This window comes from Loxodonta africana, chromosome 7, assembly GCF_030014295.1.
Source record: "Loxodonta africana isolate mLoxAfr1 chromosome 7, mLoxAfr1.hap2, whole genome shotgun sequence".
NCBI classification, from domain to species: Eukaryota; Metazoa; Chordata; class Mammalia; order Proboscidea; family Elephantidae; genus Loxodonta; species Loxodonta africana.
This window is the reverse complement of record NC_087348.1, coordinates 83777770-83786777: the sequence shown is the minus strand read 5'-3', so window position 1 is coordinate 83786777 and position 9008 is coordinate 83777770. Positions and strand designations below refer to the sequence as shown.

General features: G+C 36.6%; 1 protein-coding gene across 1 annotated transcript; it reads right to left on the bottom strand.

Annotated features, from left to right (window-relative positions):
• Positions 1-6410: 6410 nt before the first annotated feature.
• Positions 6411-8457, bottom strand: LOC100664788 (olfactory receptor 51G2-like). The gene has a single exon (XM_003421461.3). The coding sequence runs from the start codon at positions 7416-7418 to the stop codon at positions 6411-6413; it is 1008 nt and encodes a 335-aa protein (XP_003421509.3). The 5' UTR covers positions 7419-8457.
• Between the last annotated feature and the right edge of the window lie 551 nt (positions 8458-9008).

The window sequence follows — 9008 nt, the reverse complement described above, 5'->3', positions numbered from 1 at the left end:
TTGTTTTTGTGTGTGGTGTGAGGTAAGGGTACTGTTTAACTTTCTTACAAATGGACATCCAGTTTTACCAACACCATTTGTTAAAAAGACTGTCTTTTTTCCCATTTTGTGGACTTTGGGCCTTTATCAAAGATCACATGACCATACATGGATGGCTTTACATCTGGGTTCTCAATTCTGTTCCATTGGTCAATGCTTTTGCTGTTGCACCAGTATTAGGGTATTTGGCTACCATAGCTGTATAGTAGATTCTGAGGTCAGGTAATACAAAGCTTGCTACTTTGTTTTTCCTGAGAATATTTCTTAAGACTCTGTAGATAATATATATTTCTTGATAATTTAAAAGGGATTCAGATTTCAGACTGAGAAACTAGAAGTTCACATTGGGTGGACTGCAATTGGAATGGGATCTTAGAGCAATAACGAGAGAATTGGTTCCAATGAGGGAATAGAGGAGGCAAGAAAGAATTCAGGAAGATAAAAGTTATTTCTGTAAAGTTAAATAATGGAATCTGTGATTTCAAAAGTCTCTGGATCATTGAAATTGGTAGAAGTTCCCAAAAGAAAGTAGCTCTTGTTAGGATCTGACAGGAAAAACTAGAGCTATCAATGAAACAGTGCACTTGAAACTTACAGTTTTAGTTCATAGAGTATTTTATAGGGTAGTTATATACCCTGTAAACACAGATAGTGATGATGATGGTGACTTGTAGATTAAGCCCCTATATTTATTCTGGTGTATGCTAATGTTCAAGATTTATTTAGTGAAAACCAGAGACAAACTACCTGAGGCAATGTATCCCAAAAATAAATGGAATGGATTAATACACTGTGTCCACCATCATAGTGCACAGTGTATTTTTTTTTATTGATAACAAGGAGCAACGCTTAAATCAAATCATATAATATTGTGTATTAGATGGAACATAAAAAATCCAATAATATTCCACAATTTTTCCAGACTTTTATGGCCAACTTGTATTTCTCAAGAAATACATCTTGTAGAAAACATTCATGTAATTTAGATAATTTATCAAGTTATAGATCATATCATCTGTTTCTGAATGAGTGTGTGAGCATATAAAAAAGAGGGCTGGATCTTGAGTCCTAGGCAATGATGTGAATTGGCTTCAAAATACATAGTTAATAAAAATATTTTGTCAATATTTTAGTTTTGTTTGTGTCTTTGGTTTGCTTTCTCATATGCAGCTGAACCTAATTTTAGCTAACATAATATAAAAGCTAAAGACTTCCTTTAAAACATTTTATCTATTCCACCAAATTAATTTCAAAAAGATTTATATAAATCACTATCCCAAAAAGTGGTGTGTAAGTAAATATTCCTAGTGTGCTCAATAGTTGTTTCAGGCTGGATTCTCTAGAGAACAAAACCAGTAAAGGGTGTATATATATATATCTAGAGAGAGAGAGAGTGAGGGAGATTTAACTCAATGAAATGGCTCACATGGTTGTAAAGGTTTGAAAGTTCTAAGTCCATGGGTCAGACATTAGGCTGGAGGTTTCTCCTGACTCATGTAGTGCAAAGGCTGACAAGCCCAAGATTGGCAAGTCAGATGTCAGGCTGCTGGCTCACAGGCTACAGAGGCTGATGAATATAAGATTGGCAGGTAAGACAGTAGCCTGCTGGCTTCCCGACTGCAGAAGCCAATGAATTCCAAGATTGGCAGGCCATACAACAAGCTACTGGCTCAAGTCCCAAGAACCAAATGTGAGATGATGACGAGCTGGATGCAGGATACAGAACAACAAAAGCCAGCAGGGTTTGCCAGGAAATCCATATCTACTGGATCCAGGCAACACCCCCAAGGAAACTCCATTTCAACTGATTGGCTGCTCATAGAAGATCTCATCATGTAGGTGATTATATCATTACATGACTGACAAACTACATCATAATGCCAAACTACTGAGAATCGAGGCCCAGCCAAGTCGACACACGCACAATCCCTTGGTAATGTGAAACCTGTAACACCTCTTTAAACTACACAAAATCCCTAGATAAAGATAATCATAAAGTCATATTTACCCCAACCTGATATAACTAACAAGCATACAACCGAAAACACACTATCTCATTTACACCATATTTTATAAGTTAAGAAAACAAAAATATTTGATGCATTCATACAAGGAATGAATACTCATGACAATGACTGTCCATATTCCTGCAACCGTTCACATGCTTATAACCAGTGTTTAGAACTACCTTCTTCTACCAACCATTCTGAATTCCCTTTGCCCTAAACAAGCATCTCAGCTGGTTGTGATTCTTGGCATAGTGAAGTGACTCAAAGCTTCATTCCTAAAGGGTCTGTGCCATTAGTAGTTATGTTGGAATTGTGTTGCTGTAGTTTTCCATTGGCTTTATTGACAGGGTGTGGTTGTAATAAGAGACGTCCTAAGGAATCTCATGTATTCTAGACATACTCTTATTTACCTCTACTATGTAGCATCAATCCAATTTCCCCTTGGTAATCAGGATCAATCACAACAACCAATACAGTAACTCCTTTCTTTGCCCCAAGTGGCAAGGTGGTACTCTTAACTTCCTGTTCAATGGAGTAAGTGTTGTGTGTTCAGGTAGGAGGATTCCTACCTTTGGAATGAAGGCCTCTAGACTCTCCAAGCAGAAGTTCATGGGGGCAGAAAGTAAATATTTTGCGAGTGGGACACTAGAGGTAATAGTGAGCGGTGTCATTCCCATTTTCACCCCTTAATTCTTGGACCCATGAGTTTTGGTTATGGTAGAAACAGCACCATAAACTGGTTTACAGCATGTACGTATTCCTGGAGAACATTGCCCCAACACTGGTCACTTACTTTGTGAGCCCATTGGACAATGATGGAAGTGGCTGGGAAAAGAGTTTGACTGGCTTCCACAGATCACATCATCCTAACCACGTGATTGTTAAAATCCTCCTTTGTGGAGGATGCCCTTGGTGAGATTTCACATGTAACACAAATATCTTCATCTCTTTGGACATTCAGAGAGGTCTATCCATGTACATCTTCCTCATACATCCATGTCTCCAATTTTCTAACCATGTTCCTTCCGATTCTCTGTCCATTCAGCCAAACCATTGGCCAAAGCCTATGAATCAGTGTACAATCACATACCTGGCCATTTCTCCTTCCAAGCAAAATGAAAAATCAGGGGCACTGCTCAAAATTCTGCCCATTGGGAGGATTCTTCTTCCGCACTGTCCTTCAGGGAGGTCTTATAAAAGGGCTGTAGTGCTGCCGCTGTCCAGTTAAGTGGTACCTGCATATCACCCAGAACCATCAGTAAACCAGGCACAGGTTTTCTCTTCCTCAGGCAACTGATCATTAAGAACATGCCTTGGGGCCATAGGTACAAACTGAGAGACAGAAACGAAATGTGATAGAAGCGGAGACCATGGTTATTTAGGCCACTTCCTAATGCAACTTACTAGTGTCTTCAGGTCCTGCTTGAGCCTAATCCCTTACATACCACTTCAATTTAATGATGGACTGCTGCTATGCATGTCTAACGTTATCTCTGTTGGTCAAACAAAACTCATTTCATGATGGGCTGTTCAGGCCACATGGTGACTTGGTAGCCCATGGTTAAGCAATAAGTCTCTACTAAGGCCCAGTAACTAGCCAAAATCTGTTTCTCAACAGGAGAGTATTTATCTGCAAAGGATGGCAGGGATTTGCTCCAAAGCCATAAAGGCCTGTGCTGGGATTCAAAAATAGGGGCACGCAAAAGACTCCAAAGAGCGTCTCCATCTGCCACTGACACTTCGAGTAGCATTGATCAGCTGGGTCATATGGCCCAAGTGGCAGAGACCAAAATCACAAGAGATAAAAGACTTAAAAAATTGACTTAGTCAAAATTAAGAACTTTTCACTTTTAAAGCAGCATCAAGGAAGTAAAAATACAATCCACAGACTGGGTAAAAATGTTTACAAATCATATGTCCAATAACCAACTTGAATCCAGAATATATAAATAAATCTTGCAACTCAATAAGTAAACAAATGGCACAATTAAGAAACAAAACAAAACAATAAATAACTTGAATAGATATTTCTCCAAGAAATGTATAAATGTGCAATAAGCATATGAAAAGGTACTTAATATCCTTAGTTATTAGGGTAATGCAAATCAAAACCACAATGATATACCACTTCTACCCATTAGAATGGGTACAATCAAAAAGACAATCTCAACCATTTGTAAGGATTTGGAGAAATTGAAACACTCATTTATTGCTGCTTTGAACATAAAAGGGTGCAGCCACTTTGAAAGAACTTTGGCAATTTTTCAAAATGTTTAAGACTATGATCATATAAACTAGTAATTTCACCCCATGTATCTAACCAAGAGAAATGAAAACATATGTTCACATAGCCTTTTGTGATAACATTCATAACAGCATTATTCATAATAACTCCAACCTGAAGTAACCCAAATGTCCATCAACTGGTGAAGGGATAAACACAACAGTCATCTATATATAAAAAGAAACACTGTTTGGCAATAAAAAGAATAAAGTATTGATACAGGCAACGTTTCATTCTGTTATACATAAGGTCACTGTGAGTCCAAGCTGACTGGACAGCAGCTAACAACCACAGCAAGTTGATACCTATTACAACACGGATGCACCTCAAAAACATTATGAGTTGAATTTGACTCAGTGGTACACAACAACAAGTAAAAGTAGGCAGACAAAAAATACCACATAATGTATGGGTTTTATTTGTACAAAATTCTCAGAAAATGCAAATCCATAAGGACAATTAGAAGTAATGCGTAGTTGTCTAGGCCTGGGGTTGAGAATAGAAACTGATAGTGGACATGAGATTTATTTTGGAGGGTGATAGATATGTACTAAAATTAGATCATGTGATAGTTGAACAATTCTGTAAATACACTAAAAATCACGGAAATATACACATAAATGGGTAAATTTTATGAGATGTATATCACATGTCAATGAAAAAAAAAAACAGTAAAAAAGACATCCAAAAACCAAAACCAAACCCATTGCTATTCAGTCAATCCCAACTCACAGCAACCCAATTGGACAGAGGAAAACTGCCCCATGGTGTTTCCAAGGCTGTAATCTTACAGAAGCAGATTGCCACTTCTCCTGCAGAGTAGATGAGGGATTTGAACACCTGACCCTGTGGTTAAAAGTTGAGCTCTTAACCATTATGCCACAAGGGATCCTCAAAGAAGACACAGAGAATGAATAGTAAATGTTGACATGATTGAAGGAATAGAATTGTATTTGACCAGGAAATTTCCAAAGATGAAATAACCTAAGCAGTAGCCATCACATGGTTGTCTAGTAGTAAATAAGTAAAGGAACAGAATGGGTATGACAAGTACCAGCAAATGATGAATACAAGAAAGTATTAGCATAGAGTTGATATGTCCCCAGATGTTATCAAGGATCACAGGTGAATATACAAAAAATGAGAGAAAAAGATTAAGAAACACTATCATGAAAGATTTCAAACACAAGAGCAGTTCATTTTAATAAACTTAGTCAAACAGACCAGCATTTTAAATTTGTCATGGGTGCTGTCTGAATTAGAAAAGAGCACTAATCAATCTTGCAAGAATGTCTGATGTAGACATGAAAAAGGTAACTTTCCATTACGTTATATAGTTATAAATGGGTACTGTTTATTTGGTAAATGAAAACATTTAAGAGTGTCTTGTGATGAAAAGATCAGGATGGGAGTTACTCCATCTATGGATTAGCTAAAACCCAGATGATTAAATAACTTCATTGATTGTTTAATAATTTTTAATTATTATTATTATTTTTCTACTCAAAGACCTGAGCTTTGCCTCAACAACATTAAAGAAATAAAATGTTTACTAATGTCTTTACGGTTGTGTCACTAGAATTAAGCACATCATCAATATTTTATTCCAGCTGATTATGAATTCTCAAAACACTTACTCTCCTTAACTGGTTTAATCTATGTTGGCTGATATGAAACTTCAGACTTACAGAGAGACTTTGGGACATAGAATAAAATACATAAATCGATAATATTTTATATAAGTATATTATGTATGTGTATATATATTTATATATGTAATTTAGTAAACAGTACAAGTGAATAATAAACACAAAATAAAACAAACTACAATGCTGATTTTTTCTTTTAGAATACTAAGGCCAACCATACCATATTTTTAAATGGCTTTTCAGACTATGAAGAGTGATTCTCACAAAAGCAACTTCCATAATTAGGCTACCGGACAGCTGTATCTGAAAAAGAAAAGTGAGTGGCTGACAAAATACAATAGACCAAGGTGCCCCTGTCTTCTTAGATTCAAAAGGTGCCAACTGAATGTGAACCACACTATTCATATACCAATTTTTTTTTTTTTAATGTTACTTTGATTCTCCAGGTCTTCTTTTGATGAAAAACCTAAGTATTTGCTCCCGCATCTGCTTGGTTTTCACCACATAGACAATAGGATTCATCACAGGAGGAATGAGGAAATGCATGTTGGCCATAAGCACATAGATATGTGAGGGAAGCCGTGGGCCAAAGCGGTGCAACATAGACAGGCAGATCATGGGAGTAAAGAAGAGGACCACAGCAGAGAGGTGGGAAATGCAAGTGTTGAGGGCCTTCAGGCGGCCACCATGTGAAGTGATGCTCAGTACAGTTTTCAGAATCAGCACATAAGACAGGAGAATAAGTAAAAAGTCAAGTCCCATGGTGGAGAGCACCACAAACAATCCGAAGCTGCTATTGATCCTAGTGTTGGAACAGGAGAGCTTTATGATGTCAGGATGCAAGCAGTAGGAATGGGAAAGTACATTGGAGTGGCAGAAGCACAGCCTCCTCAAGAGGATGGGAGCGGGCACCTCTACAGACAAAGTTCGCACAAAAATGGCCAAACCTATCCTAACAATCACTCTATTAGTGAGGATGGAAGAGTAGTGCAATGGGCAAGATATAGCCACATAGCGGTCAAAGGCCATCACCAGAATAACAGCAGACTCAAATTTTTGGAAGGTATGAATAAAGAACATTTGGGTGAAACAAGAAGAGTAAGTCATCTCTCGAGCATCTAGCCAGAAGATCCTCAGTATTGTGGGGAAGGTGAAGAGGAACAGACCCAGATCAGAGGCAGCCAGCATGGCCAGGAAGAGGTACATAGGCACATGGAGGGTCTGCTCCCTCCAGATAACTGTCGTGATGGTCATGTTGCCCACCAAGGTAATGAAGAACATGGCACAGAAGGGTATGGAGATCCAGATGTGAAGAGCCTCCAGTCCAGGGATGCCTGTCAGCAGGAACGTGGAGAATTTGGAGTTGGTGCTATTGACAGGAACCATGATGCCAGAGCTGCATGCCTTTTCTAGAATAAAATGCATTTTCTGAGACATAGTTGTTGAACTTTAGAATCTGAGAGTATCTGCACTACAACTTGAATGATTACTAGCCAAATTAATTCATTTTTTAAGCTGAGCCTTACAATGCTAATGAAAGATGACATGTCATATCCAATTATACATCTGATAATTAAAGTCTAGATTAATGATCTTCCATTCTACATTATTTCTACATCATTTATTGTGCCAGATAATATGACTTAACCTAAAGAAAACACAAAAAAGAGCTTTATTAAGATTGAAATAATCAGCTTTTAATAAGCAAAATTCAGCAATGCATTTGTGTTTAAATAGAATCCCAAAATTCATCTCTCATTGAGTTTATAGTTGTGAATTATCCCAGGGGTTGCTCACTATTTTGTTCCATCCTGAAACAGATTAAACATTAGTCATCACAGCATATTAGCACATGTTTTTGCGTAAATTGCAAATGGAGGGAAATTAAGAAAGCAAATAATCTTATGAGCTTAAGGAAAATTGTTAGTATCAAGAATAAGTATTTTTTTAAAAAACTCAAAAATAATATTAGTTTTTTTACATAAATAGTTCATTTATAATCAATAAAAAGGCAACACCTTATTCATTATATGAATTATGAATTGCTCATTTGTTCTTATATATACTTAATAATTTATTTAATGAATACTAATAACCTCTATCTGAACTAGATTATAGTGATACAGCAATTATCAAAATAGATACACTTCCTTTGCTTACATTGTAGGTCATGGAAGGCAGTCTTACAACAAATAAAGTGCTACCACTTCTTTATCCCAAGGAGACTTGCTCTGGGCATACTTCATGTTTTTTTTTTTTTTAATTTGATATAGGATTTTTACTGTGATGTTTATCCAAATATTAAGATGCTCATTGAATTCATTCTCTGATCCAAGAAATTATTTTTGAAAATCAAAAACTCCATCCTCCTCAAAATGTTATTTTCCTTGTTCCAGTGATGAAGACAAGAAATATAAGCATTCTGTCTACTAGTCACTGCCTTTATTTATTATTCCATTTACTGTATAAAAATATCAGTCTGGAATATCATTTTGAATTCTATATACCTAATTAAAATCATATACCAGGCATAGCCAAAACTGAGACAATGGAATCAGCTTTAGAAGCATGATAGGAATTTTTTTAAATCTGCATTTTTACTATTTGGATTGTTGTAGATAAAGAAGATGGCTCAGTGTCCAAGGGACCCACTTCTCCATTCATTCAATAAGAGTGTATTTTAACTATTCCAGGTATGGCACCACTAGATGTCATGTTATTGCCACTACCCATATGTAGGTTTTTAACATTTTTTTTTTTAATCTACTCTGTCTGGTCTTGGTGTGTGTTAGTGTTTAGGCATGAGACTGATCAATGTTAGTATAAAAGTTGAAACCTCTTCTTCTCTGTTCTTAGAATTTTTGCATAAATTCCTTCTATTCTTCTATCCGGGTTAGCATCATTCTCTAAAACTACTCAGGTTTGCCTTTTGGAAAGGTAACATACACATCCTCACAGGACAGTGTTATAAAACAGTCATCTGTGGTTTCTTGTATTACATGTTAGAGTTTAACTATTTTGCTATCT